Source organism: Macaca mulatta, chromosome 2 (genome assembly GCF_049350105.2).
Source record: "Macaca mulatta isolate MMU2019108-1 chromosome 2, T2T-MMU8v2.0, whole genome shotgun sequence".
NCBI classification, from domain to species: Eukaryota; Metazoa; Chordata; class Mammalia; order Primates; family Cercopithecidae; genus Macaca; species Macaca mulatta.
In genome coordinates this window covers 191,406,918-191,422,642 of record NC_133407.1, presented here as the reverse complement: position 1 = coordinate 191,422,642, position 15,725 = coordinate 191,406,918, and the positions used below count along the sequence as shown (strand labels likewise).

Here is a 15,725-nt window from a genome sequence, read left to right as displayed (position 1 = left end):
GTATCTAGAGAGATGTATCTAATCAAAAACTGAGGTAATTCATTTCTGGCAGGCCTGAACTACAAAAAACGTTAAAGGGAGTTCCATAAGCAGCACCAGATGCTAGACAGAAATTTGGATGCATCTAAGGAAATAGAGCTGAAAATGGTAAATAAAAACTGAAGATAAATATCAAATTAAATTTTTCTGATTTTTAAACACTGTAAAACATAACTGATGGTCTAAAGCAGGGGTTGACAAAACAGTTTTTAAAAGGGCTATTTTAGACTCATGGACCCTAGTGTCTCTGTTTGTAACTACTCACTTTTGCTCTTGTAGCAAGAAAGCAGCCATAAACACTACACAAATGAATCGATAGGGTTGTGTTTCAACACAATTTTTATAGAAACTGGCAGGCAGCCTATGGGCCATATATTCCAGATGCCAGGAATAAAGCAAAAATTGTAGTGAAATATTATTGGTTTGTAGCATATTTAAAATCAAATGAATGACAAAAATAGCACATAGGTTATTATACCTAAAGCACCATAATATTATTTGAGATTAGTCTGGGATTTTTAAAGACATATATATTTGTAAACTCTGGAGTAACTGCTAAAAACAGGTGGATGTGTTAAGCCAAAGTGGACACTAAATGGAATCTTAAAATTGCTCAGTCCCAAAGAAGGTGAAAGAGGTCAAAGAGAACAATGAATAAACAGAACAAAGGAACCTATTAAGATGATAGGTTTTAATCTAAGCATATCAAAAATTACATAAAATTTAGCCAGGCACGGTGGTTCATGCCTATAATCCCAGCACTTTGGAAGGCCAAGGCGGGCAGATTACTTCAGGCCAGAAGTTCGAGACCAGCCTGGCCAACATTGTGAAACCCTGTCTCTACTAAAAATACCAAAAATTAGCCAGGTGTGTTGGTACACGCCTGTAATCCCAGCTACTCGGGAGACTGAGGCACAAGAATTGCTTGAACCCAGGAGGTGGAGGTAGCAGTGAGCTGAGTCACACCACTGCACTCCAGCCTGAGCAAGAGAGCAAGACTCAATTTCAGAAAACAAACATAAATTACATAAAATTCAAATGGTCTGTGCCTATTAAAGACAGGAATTCGGTTGACAGAAAAGCAAGGTCTAGCTAACAGATAACATATCCATGCCGCCATGCCCTTTTTTAGATAAACAGATACATACATTTTTCCACCCTGCTTTTTTTACTTAGTAGTATATCTTGGAGATCACTCCACAGTGATAGACTATTCCAAATCCATTTTTCACAATTTGTAGTATTCTGTGGATTCTATGAATTCTATTGTGTTGATGTAGCATAGTTTAGTCAATTGGTCCTCTACTGGTATGCATTTGGGTCGTTTACATTCTTTTCCTGTTATAAATAGTGCTATGGTTAATATCCTTTTGGATACCTCTTTTTGAATTTTTGCCAGATTTTGGGGGTAGGTTCCTAAATTGTAATGTTGCTAAATATGCCCAGTGTTCCTTCCATAGTGCTTGTACCATTTTGCATTACTACCCACAAAATCTGGCCTTGTATACCTCTGACCTCGTCACAATTTATTCTGTCAATCTTTTGCTTTTTTTTTTTTGACTGAACTAATAATGAGAAATGGCATCTTGGTGTATTTTTAATTTGTATTTTTCTTACTGTGACTGAAGTTTGAATATCTTTTTCTCACATCCTTTGGTATGCTTTATCCCCCCAAAACTCATATTGCAATTTAATTGGAATTGTAACAGCATTAAGAGGTGGGACCTTTGAGAGGTGATTAGGCCATGAGGGCCTGCCCCCTCATAGGTGGGATTAATGCTGTTATAAAAGGGTGAGTTTGGCCCCTTTTTGCCACTTGGCCCTTCCACCTTCTGCCATGTAATGATCTAGCCTTCCTCCTCTCCAGAGGATGTAGCATTCACCGTACCATCTTTTCAGAAGAGAAGGGCCTCACCAGACACCAAACGTGTTGGCGCTCTGATGAGCTGCCAGAATGGGAGTCAAGTAAGTTTCTCTTCATTATAAATTACTCAGTCTCAGGTATTCTGTTACAGCTGCACAAATGGACTAGGATGTTCTTGAAGACCATTTGTGTTTGATTTTCCATGAGCTATCTGAGTATATGTCAATCCTATTTCCTATAAATTAGTTGGAATTTTTCTTCTCATTATTGTAATAGGGATGTTAAGCTCTTCCTGTAGTGTAAGTTAAAAATGTATGTTTTTTCATTTATCTTTTTTTTTTTTTTTGGAAGACAGAGTCTCACTCTGTCACCCAGGTTGGATTGCAGTGGTGTGATCTTGGCTCACTGCAACCTCCACCTCCTGGGTTCAAGCAATTCTCCTGCCTCAGCCTCAGGAGTAGCTGAGATTACACATGTGTGCAGCTACCCCCAGCTAATTGTATTTTTTGTAGAGACAAGGTTTCATCTTGTTGGCCAGGCTGGTCTCAAACTCCTGACCTCAACTGATCTGCCCGCCTCGGCCTCACACCTCAATCCCAGAGTGCTGGGATTACAGGTGTGAGCCTCTGGGCTCGGCCCTTTTTTTCATTCATCTTTTGCTTTGCATGTGGTGATAATTTGTTTAATGCTTTTTTAAGCCATGTAGATTTTTAAAATGTAATTAAAATATATTAATGTTACCCTATTGCTTCCGAGTTTCTTATCATAGCTAAGAATCATTTCTCAGTAACTAAGTTATATAAGGATTTTTTTTTTCTGATATTTGTGCTGTATAATTTTTAACATTTGGCTTTCCAGTATGAAGAAGTGAATTTTTCCCTGATTTGAGATGAGATGCTGTTTTTATCATATACTAAATTTTCACATACAATTGTCTCTTTTTGGATTTTCAATTTTGTTTCATTAGCCTATTTGTCTGTTCGTGTGCCAACACAATGTTGATTTAATTATAGAGGCTTTACAAAATGTAATATTGGCTAGTCCCTTTTCATTTCTCTTGTTGTTTCATGTTTCCTAGATACTCAATGTTGTAATGAAATTGTCTACCCCCAGAAAAACTTGAAGATACTTTTACTGTATGTAAATGTGTAAATTAGTTAAGGGGAATTTAGCTCTTAACTTATTGAGGTATACACTTTATATACTTTATCTTCCTCCGGTAAAATGACATTGGAACACTAATGCTGAATGAATGCTTATATGTTATGTGCTTGATGTCATGTGTTTTTGCTCTATTTTTGAAGCCCAGATGAGATTATTTTTATTAGTACTTCAAATTGCCAAAATTCTTTAGCCTATATATTTACTGATTTGCATCTTGGACCTTTCTTTCCAATTTAATTTCCCATGTTTTTGTAAACAATCTATATCTTTCTCTGTTTATCCACTGTTCTTTATTGGTATTTTATAGTTTATTATGATTAGCTAGATGTATAATTATTCTATTTATCTCTGTTCGCATTTTCTGGGCTCTCCTGAATCTATGGATTTGGATTTTTCATCAGTTGTGAAAAATTCTTGTCCAGTTAATGTCTTAGCCACATTTCTTATTTCCCTTTTAGAACTATGATTAAACATGTGTACTCCACCTCTGTGTTCCTTAATTCTTGCTTCTTGTGTTTTCCATTTCTTTTTCTTTCGGTAGGTACTCTGGATAATTTTTTCAGTGTACCAATTTTTTCTTCAGGTGTATCTAATCATAAAATCTGCCTACTGACTTTTAATTTCAATGATTTTATTATTTCTGGAAGCATTTTGACTACTGATAATTTTACCTTGTTCTTTATATTTTCAATGTCATCATTTCTTAAACTATATAATAGCTTATTTTATATTCTCTATGATTTTAATAAAGTCTCTGTGACTAATGTTCTTTTGGCCTTGTTCATAGTGCTTTGTTTCCTTGTATGTTGTGGTTTTGTTCTTATCATGATTATTTTTGTTTATATTGTGAGTTTGTATTGTCTAGAATAAATTTATCTGTGGTAATTGAAGCCTGGATTGAAAGAATTTGCATTTGTTTTTGTCAGGTGCCTGGAGATATTACTAGCTTGGGACCAGTATTAACTAAATTCTTCACTTGAGAATATTTTGACCATGTAGGTATATGAATTCAGGTCACAACCTACAAGAGAAGATTTTCAAAGTAGTTTTTTTTTTTTTTTTTTTTTTTTCTGCTTAGCTCCAAGTCCACACTGGCAGTTTTCCTTCTAGTCTAGAAATGTGGGGAAGAATATACTGGTGTAGCCATTTGAATTTGTAGCCAAGGCAAGCTCATTTTAATTGCTTTCAGAGGGAGAATTATTAAAGGTACCTAGTGACTCATACTATGGAAAATACAATGTACAGTTTCTTTAGTTTTGTCCGTACAGTAGTCTCCCCTCATCTGTGGATTCACTTTCTGCGGTTTTTTAGCCATAGTCAACTATGGTCCAAAAATGTTAAATAGAATATTCCAGAAATAATACATTTTAAAATTACAGGCCATTCTGAGTAGCATGATGAAATCTCACACCATCCCAACTAGGATGTGAATTATCCCTTTGTTTAGTGTATCTACACTGTGTACGCTGCCTGCCCATTAGTCATTTCGTAGCCCTCTAGGTTATCAGATCAACTATCATGAGTATCACAGTGTTTGTGTTTAAGTAACCCTTATTTTACTTAATAATGGCCCCAAAGCCAAGAGTAGTGATGCCGGTAATTCATATATGCCAAAGAGAAGCTATAAAGTGCTTCAATTGAAAAGGTGAAAGTTCTCAACTTCAGAAAAAAATATTGTATGCTGAGGTTGTTAAAATCTCACAGTGAGAACAAATTTCCTATCTCTGAAATTGTGAGGGACAAAGAAACTCATGCTAGTTTTATTGTCCCACCTCAAACTGCAAAATTTAAAGCCACACAGTGCATGTTAAGGTGCTTAATTAAGATGGAAAAGGCGTTACATTTGTGAGTGGGAGACGTGAACAGAAACATGTTCAAATTGATGAAAATTGGGTTAGGTACTATCCGTGGTTTAAGCCATCCAGTGGAAGAGAAGGGGTCTGGTAATATCCCCTGTGGATAAGTGGGCACTTGTGTGTGTGTGTGTGTGTGTGTGTGTGTGTGTGTGAACAAAATGTTAACTTTTTCCTCCCTCAGTAAAGATGTTACTGAAGAAAGTATTTTGAAGATTAAGTGCACTGGAATAGTTGAGTATGTCAGCGTTACCCACAATCAAATGCTCTTTGTTACTGAATAGAAATTTCTGTGAGATAACAAAGCTTCAGTTAGTATATATAGAAAAGTTGTTAAAAGTTGAGTGGTTTAAATAAAATGTGGGTAAAAGTTTATTATATTATTGTTTGACTCACGTAGAGTAGACCTAATTTTCCTTTACTTAAATTGGTTAAGTGGATTTCTTTTATTTGGATAGTTAAGTATCATATTTAGTGGAATTTTCCTATGGTAGATAAATGCACAAATCTTTCTTGTATTTTAGTGTAAAACTTACTAATATGCTACAGAAATCCAAAAAAGAATAATAATTCTGGTTATCACTATCAAACACACTATGTCTGTCTGTGTGTTTTAGGGAAGTCTGGTACTTTATTACCATTTGTAATACAGTCATATGCCACAGAATGACATTTTGGTCAATGACTGACCACATATATGACAGTGGTCCCATAAGATTATAATAGAGTACTTTTACTGTACCTTTTCTGTGTTTAGATACACAAATACTTAACCATTGTGTTACAGTTGCATATAACATTCAGTATACAAATGTGCTGAACAAGTTTGTAGCCTAAGAGCAATAGGCTGTATACTATATAGCTTAGAGGTATAGTAGGCAACACCAGCTAGGTTTGTATAAGCATACTCTGATGTTTGCATAATGACACAGTGGCCTAAGGATGCATTTCTCGAATGTATCCCTTTTAGTAAGTGATGCATAACTGTATATAGGAAAATATGGTCTGAATTCCTAGCATCCAAATGACAAAATCAGTTTGTTTCATAAATAGGGACTTTAGTAGTACTCTAGTTATTTGCTTGCATAGCAAATAGGAAGATACTGATTGATGAAAGGCAAATAAGTATGATTATGTATCACAGATTTTTTTAAAAATTCAAAACACATATCATTTAGCATGTATTTGTCCTACTACAAATTATGTTTGTCTGTATATACAGTTGACCCTTGAACAATGCAGGAGTTGGGGTGCTGACCACCCTCCCCCATGCAGTCATATTCACATATAACTTTTGACTCCCCCAGAATTTAAGTACTAATAGCCTGCTGTTGGTAGGGAGCCTTACCAATAATACAGAGTGTTGGTGCACACACATTTTGTATGTTATATGTATAATACACTGAATTCTTATAATAAAGGAAGCTAGAGAGTAAGTGTTATTAAGAAAACCATAAAGAAAAGAAAATATATTCATTCTTAAGTGGAAGAGGATCATTATAAAGGTCTTCATCCTTGTTTTCATGTTGAATTTGCTGAGGAAGAGGAAGAAGAGGGGTTAATCTTGCCGTCTCAGGGTTAGCAGAAGTCTGAGTTTGTTTATAAGTAGACCTGCACAGTTTAAATCCGCGTTATTCAAGGGGGAACTGTAAATCATTTTGTTTGGGAATATCCTGGATAATTATTTCAATTTAGGTAAATGAACTGTACATAACTTATAATTTGGACTCAAATTTTTTATAAATGTATAAACTATTAACATATTAAAACATGGTAAAAAAATGTATTAAACACATTTATTGTAGAAACATTAAACATGTTCAACATGAAAAACTGATAAATATTATGATACAATAATAAATTTTTGGAAAGAAATCTTTTGATGAGTTTAATCAGACATTTTTAAAAAATCTTTACAGTTTAAGAATAATTAGTCTGTTACAGTTCAACAAAATTGACATATGTATAGCTGAGCAGAACAAACTTCTGAAGATCTTGTGTTTCCTCATAGATTGTTGAAGAAAATCTGGATGGTGACATGTTAATAAATAATGGTTGTACTATGTTATTAATCAGCAAATACCTATAGCACTAAGTGCCAGGAATTATGCCAAGTGCTTTTCAAGAGGTGGTTACTAATATTATTACTTGTGTTTTATAAATAAAGAAACTGAAGCATTGAGATATTAAGTAACTTGCCCAGGGATACTCATCAATTAAATAGTGGAGCTGAGATTCAAACCTAAACAGCTAGACCATGGGTCTGTAAAGGACCAGATACTAAACATTATAGGCTCTCTGCCTACAATAGGTCTGTGTTGTCACTGGTCAACTCTACCACTGTGGTATGAAAGCAGCTATAGTCAATATGTAAATAAATGGATATGACTGTGTTCCAATAATACCTTATATATTAGCACTGATCATTGTATTTCATGTAATTTTCACCCACCATGAAATACTATTCTTTTGACTTAAAAAAATTTAAATATGGCTAACCATTCATATCTCATGTACTGTACAAAAACTGGCCTTCCTCGGGCCAGATTTGGCCTGTGAGCAGTAGTTTACTAGCCTTGCTGTAGGCTGTTACTTATTATGGGCTTCTACTTTATACTATTTTGGACTCATTCAGTTTGCACCCTACAGAGTTTTCTTCCATAAGGAGGGCTATACAAGTTGATCTCTAAACATGTAGTTGATTATTTATAGAGTCAATAGGAAATACAACAGGTTGGAAACGAGGTTTCTAATTCTACATATATTTCAGTTTCTTACAGTAATTTCAGCCTTTTCTTACTTCATAAGTACTTGCTGTCTTCCTTAAAACTTCCTCTAAGGAAAAGGTTTGATGTGTTTTGCCTTTATTTACTATTACTTTGCATGTGGTTTTTCTCTCTTTAATATCATTATCATGGAGTTGGACCATGTTATTTAGGTAACTGGTAGTGGTGCATGCACACTACCATCGGTGCTTTAGATGGTACAGTCCAAACAGCAGTTTGTAAAGTTGGTGAGTAGTGGGTTCATTTCTGTTTTAGGAACATAATAACTGCTGTGTTGAACATGGATTTTGAGTAAGTATGGAATGTCTAGAGTGGAGGTCCATTAGATGTTTAAAGATGAGATAGATGTGAATTAGTGCTTTGTTACTAGGAATAGAGAAGACTCCAGAGGCACTTTTTGGTGGGCTTGTTTTATACTTATTAATAGTAAAATGAAAAATTACAAAAGGATTAATAACAAAAAATAATTCTGCCTTTCATTTCTGACCCCTAGTTCTTATTTGCCCTTTGCAGAGTCAGTTGCTTTGCTGGATATCCTGCTAGATAGTCTGACAATGTACAAACTTTATGTATTGGTGTATATGTTCCCTCCACCCCTTGACCCCTCACCTCCATTCCCATTTACACAAAGATAATGTGATGAATATGTATCTCTGTGTCTTTGCTTAACAATATATCTTGGAATTTTTTTATTCATATAGATGTAGCTATATTCTCACTAATGTTCCATTAATATTTGTATTATATTTCATTGTATGGATATATTTAATTTACCTAGTACCCTATGGTAGACATTTCCAGTATATTTCCAGTTTTTTGCTACTATAAACCATTTGTAATGTATATTGTTGTTTATGTCTTTGAGCTTATGTATGTATATTTTGAGGATGAAATTTCTGTAAGTAGAACTGCTAGGTCAAATGGTATGTGTACCTTTTAAATTGTGATGAGTATAGGAACATTTACATTCCCTCCAACAAGATGATTATCAAATCCTGTTTCTATACACCAAAGCCATCATAGAATACATCATCTCTTTTATTTTCATAAATATGAGAGGAGAAATAGTATTTCATCTTTATAATTTTGGCCTGACAATTAATAAGAGCATGTTTTTCTATTTGAAAAAAAAAAATCCACTTGCATTTATTTTCTGTGAAATATTCTCTTGCAGTTTTCTACTAGGTTATTGACTTTTTATTTTTTTTAACCTAACTTGTAGAAGCATTTAAATTAAGGAAATCATCAAATAATCTTTCTCCGTGTATCAGTTTGCTTTGGACTGGTTTTAAGTTTTTTGGTCCGTTGATATTTTAAAATTTGTAGTAGTCAAATTTATAAAAATGTCAGGTTATGGAGTATGGTGATTGTGCTGTAAGTGTGTAACTGTGTAATATTTAGGTCTTTTAATTTTAAAAGCATATATATTCTCATAGTTATATTTTATAATTTTAGTCTATTAGTGATTTGTTTTGATTAAAAGCAAAAACCATTTATTAAAAAAACAACTTCAGGTAGTTACACTAGAGGATCTGCTAGATGAATTAAGATTTAAGATTTAGAGGGATTTGTCACTTGTACTACTTTAGGATTGCTAAACAATAAATAATTTTATAATTTTCCATGCTCATGATTAGGAAATCATTCATGTTCTTTTCTTTATGAATCATAAATTATTAAGAGCACATATTTAGTAACAGTATTTCCAAATGATTTATTTAAAAATGAGGAACTACAGAATTTGAGCAATCCTGTTATGAGTGGGATAATCAAGGTAAGCTTAGTGTGAGGAACCATGTGTCATTTATTAGATATAGTTGTTAGTATATGCTGTAATATAAATGTTGGCCAAGAGTTTTATGGTGATTCTCTAACTTATGTTTTTGTGTTAATTTTATCCAACTCTTATATCACCCAGAAAAAAATGAGATTTTGGATTTTCTCTGGAGTCCTATTATATTATGGTGAAGCCAGACTTTGGGTTCATTTTAGATCATCCTTCCATGTATAGCTCTATCATTGTTGTGACCTTGTATGCCATTAAATTGTATTGCATTGTGGTCATTAGTAGGCATGAGTAATATAATTGTTTCATTCTATAGTTCTAAAACTGTAAGTATATTTCTTTGTATTTTCCTTGAAGGCACTTCTTTTAAAATCTTACAGAAAACATAATATGAATTCTGGTGATCAGTACAATTTTTTTAAACCAAAAAATTTTAAGTCAAATATTTGATATTAGATAGCTGTTACTAGTTGATAATCTTTTAATTGGAGCAAAACACTCAAAGAAGCAATGAAAGTTATTCACTTATTCTTTCTAGGAGTTTCTTTGAGTTGCTGCTGTTCTTTGGAAGAGATGAGTTTTATGAAGAGCCCTTAAAGGATATTCTTGGATCATTCCAGGTAAAAAACAGTTTACTACTTCACATTTTGTTTACACTTAAAATAGACCATTATGCTCTCGCTAAATACAGCTTATTGGTTATTTATTGCTTGTAAGTTTTTAATGGTTGCTAACATGACAGTGTTTAAGATCCTGTTATTACTGGCTGATAAAGACAACTCATATAATTAATTTTTAACTGTATTCCCAAGCAGTTCCTAGCTGGAATTCATATTCCACATTTGCTAGAAAAGAGCCTGCTACCACCCTTGTGGATTCCTAGAACTTTCCCTGGTGAAAAACGATTCTTCTTTGCCAGACTTGAAGCAAGCTGTCTATCCCATGCCACTTTTTCCCTTGGCTGTACCTTGATTTTCTCTCTCATAATAGCTTTCCCCAGCTAGGAGGCAGAAGATTTTTTTTTTTTTTTTTTTTTTTTCGGGCACTTGGTATAGGAGAGAAGAGAGTACATTCAGAAGGGAATGACAAAAGATTCAAGACCTCTCCTGTAGATGAAAGACATTTGATCTTTTTACTACTTACTGGGAAGCAACCCTGACCCACTCGGTGAAGTAAAGGAAGATGTACTTTGAGCTCCCCCTAGGGGTGAAGTCTCCCTGACTGCCCATTTAGAACTGAAATATACAGACAACGTATCTTGTATTTGTTACCATGGTGTTAAAAGAAAGGCTTATAGACAACCAGACTGCTGTATTAGGTACATTATATTGAACATTCTACTTTAACCATTCTTACATTCAGCAAAAGTGGTAAAAATACCTGTTCTCATGGAACTTCTGTTCCAATTAGAGTATATATTCAAGTATTTAAAACTTATTAATTTTCCATTCCATTTTTTTTTGACGCTTGTATTCTCGGTAATCCATTCTTAAAATTTTACTCGGCAAATGTTTATTGAGTCCTCACAGTATGCTTTGCACTAAGGTCTGAGAAAAACAGTAGTAAGCAAAATAGAAAAATCCTCCTATTGTGGAGTTATTAATTCTGGTATAGGGACAGAAAGACAATCAAACCCTTATAAATGAAAAACTGACAGATTCATTAGAGAAAAATAGAGGAGGATGGGGATAGTGCTGGCATAGTGATATTGGGGAAGGATATTTCAGTATTAAATGGAGAGGTAAAGAAATACCTCATAGAGATGTCAGCTGACCACTGATAATGGGAACCACTGAAATATTTGGAGTAGACGAGGGACAATATTTAACTTCCACTTCAAATGTATGAAAAACATAACACTAGTGAAGGTACATTTCCTTTATTTTTTCCCTTGTAAGCAGGGTGCCCATTCAGTTATCAAAATAATAAATTTCTCAAGGAAAAGTTAACGGTTTTGCATACTTTTCTATCTCCTGTTCTGATCCTTTGACACTCTCTAATCCTGGCTGATTCTAAAGCTCATCTACTAACCCCCCAACCCCACCTTTTAAAAGTCTCTGCCATTTCTGCCACTTTTGTTACTGTGGCTTCTTCCTACTCTGAATTTCCTTGAGCCTGTAACTCCTACCTTCTAAGAGAGGTTTTACCTTTTGCTCTCATGTTATCTTTACTTAGAGAAACATCCTTCATTTGCTGACCTGAGCTTCTGCTGTAGGTGCTTCCCAGGCCTGTGCCCTTGGGAACTCAGGAAGGGCCAACATGTAATCTTCATGTATACCTCCCTAAAACCTTATATTTTCCAAGCTTACAAATTATCCAGGCTTTTGACTGACATTGATAATAGTCACTAATTGTGATAAGTGACTAATTCAGTGACAACCCCAAATGTCACTTTTTGAAATATTTTTAATATATTGTACTGTGCAAGTACAAACCCTAGCTCCCCAAGTGGTTCATCTCCATACATCTTTCATACAGATTCACACCAGCATAAGGTGGTGTTCTTTCTCTTCTCCTATAAGTAGGACAAACACAGTCCTACTCATATTTTAATGTACATAAAGATCACCTGGGGATCTTGTTAAAATTTAGATTATGATTCAGTAGTTGTGGGAGGGGGCCTGAGAGTCTGCATTTCTGATAAGCTCCAAGGTGATAATTAATGCTGCCAGCCCCTGAACCACACTTTGAATACCAAGGTATTCTTTGTTGGATTTGAGTAAACTTCTCTTTCCCCCGCTGTATTTCCACCGTGAGTTTACCAGCTTTGCTGCTTACACTGTGTCATCCTGGGCAAGTTTCATAATTTCTGTATCACTTTATTTATTTGTAAAATGGGGGCAATAACTATACTTGCTGCATAGTAACTTTATGGGTTAAATGAGTAAAGTGCTTGGCATAATTCCTGGCAAAATGATCATGTCACTGTTTTTAAGGTAGGCAGTAGAGCCTGTCTGGTGAAGGGCATGAGTTCTCAAGTCTTACTACCTGGATTTTTATTTTTACAACAATACCAAAACCATGCTATTAGATTTATTATTTTCTTCCATGAATTTCTGATCTCCTAAAATCTCAGTTGTTCAAGTAAAAAGTTTTAACTCTTCTTACCTATAATTTTTCCTCTCTGTTATTTCTAGAAGAAACTTCATTCTTAGAGCCAAATGTTCCATTTACTGGCTTATAAAAATTTTCTTCTTAGCCTTTTACTTCCAGTAGTTTTGTTTACATTTCTCATATGATGCATCTGCCTCATCATCATTATATCTAGCAGTTTTCGAGATTCCCAATGAAATGACAAAAATAATGTAAAATGAGGGAAAATAATAATGATAAATGCTGGAAATTAGGATGGGAGCTTGATGTCAATTGCTCAGGGATGAAACCAGATTGACGGTGGGGGGCGGGGGAACAAATAATACTTGATTGACTGAATGCGATGAAACAGGGAAATGTGTGAGAGGGGAAAAAATAATACAGAGAGAAAGAGAGAACTTCTAGTGGTATCCAGTCATGTCCCCCGCTATCCCATGCTTGTAACAACAAGGGCTGGAGGAAATAGCAGGTGGTAGGGATTTGGGGTGTGATCAATCTCATTCTTGTTGCCGCTTCTCAGAAGTGCATCAGGCATGCAGCAGAGCCTAAAGGACAGAAATCCTGAGTGACTTTTATATCCACATTAAAAATAAGATATATGGGCTGGGCGTGGTGGTTCACGCCTGTAATCCCAGCACTTTGGGAGGCCGAGACGGGCAGATCACCTGAGGTTGGGAGATCTAGACCAGCCTGACCAACATGGAGAAATCTCATCCCTACTAAAAATGCAAAATTAGCAGGTCGTTGTGGCTCGTGCCTGTAATACCAGCTACTCAGGGAGGCTGAGGCAGGAGAATCGCTTGAACCTGGGAGGCAGAGGTTGCAGTGAGTAGAGATCACGCCATTGCACTCCAGCCGGGGCAACAAGAGTGAAACTCTGTCTCAAAAGAAAAAAAACACATATATATACATATATATACACACACATATATATATGTGTGTGGGGTGTGTGTGTGTGTGTGTGTATATATATATATATGGCTTTTCATGACAGCATTCTTTCCATTGAGAATGAGGGATGACCCAAACTAAATGCAGCCAGCCCCATTACACAGAGGTAAGAAAGTCTCATAAGAGAGGTGTAGTTGTCTTTCACTGGAGCTTCTTCTTTACTGTCTCATAGGCCATGATCTACCAAATTAAACTGTAGTACTTATAAACTTTCTCCTTCTCCCTTTGTTTGGGCATGAAGGATTTGATAGAGACTTATTTGCCTGCTAGCAAAACAGTTCTCTGTTACAGATGTTCTAAGTAAAGATGACTAAAGAGGATAAATACCTCAGTTATCATCAGTTAACTGGAAAGATATCTTGTTTAAAAAATTTTTTTCTTAAAGGATCTGTACATTTTTGCCAAGGTTGAGTTCATAGTATCTTCCATGAATGTAAGTGAAATTGCAAAAAAGGGACAACTCCAAAGTCCCAAAAAGGGTATACTTAAATAGCTCAGTAAATACATAATTCTACTTATTTTAAAAAATCAAATAATGTAACTTATAGGCATTCATACATTTTTATAATTTTGAGACTGACAGTCATCTTAAAAATTATTAATCCAGTTCCCTTATTTAACATATCTGAAAATTAAGCCCCATCAGAGTTGAGGTTTATAGAAGCAGAATGAGGACCTAAGTCTTACTCTCAACCCAGCATTCGAATTCTTTCTATGCCATATTCCCTAATCTATTATAAAGATATACTCATATGTTTACAGTAATGTATATGGCTAAAGCACAGGTTTAAATGTTTTATTTATACTGCTATCTTAAGAGCTTTATTGTCTAAGATTTTAAAACCTTCTAAAGACTGCCTTATTAGGGATGGGGAGGGATGAAGAAACTTTACTTTGGTGATCTGAGTGGTAGTCAACAAAGGCCTAGACTAGAATGGGAATTGTAGAAATGGCAAGGAACAAACAAATCAGGAGATGGTGAAGAAAACTGACATGATAATCAATAGAAGACAAACATGAGTTTTATATTCAGCCTCAAACACAAATACAAAAACAAGTAATACCTAAGACCAGGGTCTCCAGACTTCTGATATACCATACAGTTTTTAAAATACAGTTTAAGCACATATCCCCTTTGTGCGTATATTACTTATGCACATGTACTCATACTATATATGTTATAAAACAAAAGTACATTTAAAAAGGATAAAACTAAAATAATGTTTTAAATTCAACAGTATAAAGTCACTGACAGTAGTGTGATTATGGTGTATTTTTGAAAAATTTTCAAAATTACTGTATCACAGTGATACAGTAATACGAAGTCAGATTTTAGGTTCAGTTTACTTTGATGTTTGGTCATAAGTTAAAAGGATATTTTTGATAGAAAATTTCTTGTCTGAGCATTAGGACAAGTACCTAATGCATGTGGTGCTTAAAACTTAGATGATGGGTTGAGAGGTGCAGAAAATCCATGGTACATGTATACCTATGTAACAAACTTGCATGTTCAGCACATGTATCCCAGAATTTAAAGTTAAATAAATAATAAATCCAAACAAAGATGAGCAAAATTAAAAAAAGGAAAATTTTCTTTTCTGAATCATGATGCTCAGTTTAAAATGCCTTCCGTGAATTATGCAAAATTTGACTACCAAATTTGTATTCCTAAAGTCAATCCATGTTTTCTTTAATACTAACCACTTTTACTAATGAATTAAAAACTCATTAAAATGCTCCAGTTGAAAATTTTTCAACAGAAAATTCTTAAGTTTTTTAATGGCATAATAGAAGCATTATAAGTGACATACTGATTTTTGGCAACAGCAATCATGTAATAAATGCAAATACTTCCAAACGTTCATTTTAAGTTATTTTCTTTGTAAAAACTTTGTATTGAAAAACAGTAACTTCTTTCATTGTTATAACTGTCCCCTTTATTTTATATGGGCAAGCTCAGAATGATTAATTTTTGAAAATACAAGGTAAATATTCCTCAGGAACCTACCATAAAAAAAGAATGGCAAATTAAACATGATTGCCTTTTTGTAAAAGAAAAATGCATAACATCCTTAAATTTTATAACTTTATGAAATGCTTTGCTATGAGATAACCAATGAACGTGTAATAAGATTTATTATTCTCATCTCATTTCAAAGTATTATAAAGACTACTGTAATTCAAATATT

The 15,725-nt window shown here is 34.3% G+C and overlaps 1 protein-coding gene and 1 long non-coding RNA gene across 15 annotated transcripts in view; one reads left to right on the top strand and one right to left on the bottom strand.

The window, feature by feature from the left end:
* LOC106996063 (uncharacterized) overlaps positions 1-15,725 on the bottom strand; it is a 69,764-nt gene that overhangs the window by 25,914 nt on the left and 28,125 nt on the right. The window lies entirely within an intron of this gene.
* ZNF654 (zinc finger protein 654) overlaps positions 1-15,725 on the top strand; it is an 82,592-nt gene that overhangs the window by 43,977 nt on the left and 22,890 nt on the right. For all 14 annotated transcript variants that reach the window (XM_077994312.1, XM_028844717.2, XM_028844714.2 and 11 more), the window contains one exon: positions 10,031-10,112. Coding sequence is in view for 4 of the 14 variants with exons in the window: in XM_028844713.2 (XP_028700546.2) it covers positions 10,031-10,112 (82 nt within the window). In the remaining 10 variants the exon portion in view is untranslated. The remainder of the gene's footprint in view (positions 1-10,030; positions 10,113-15,725) is intronic.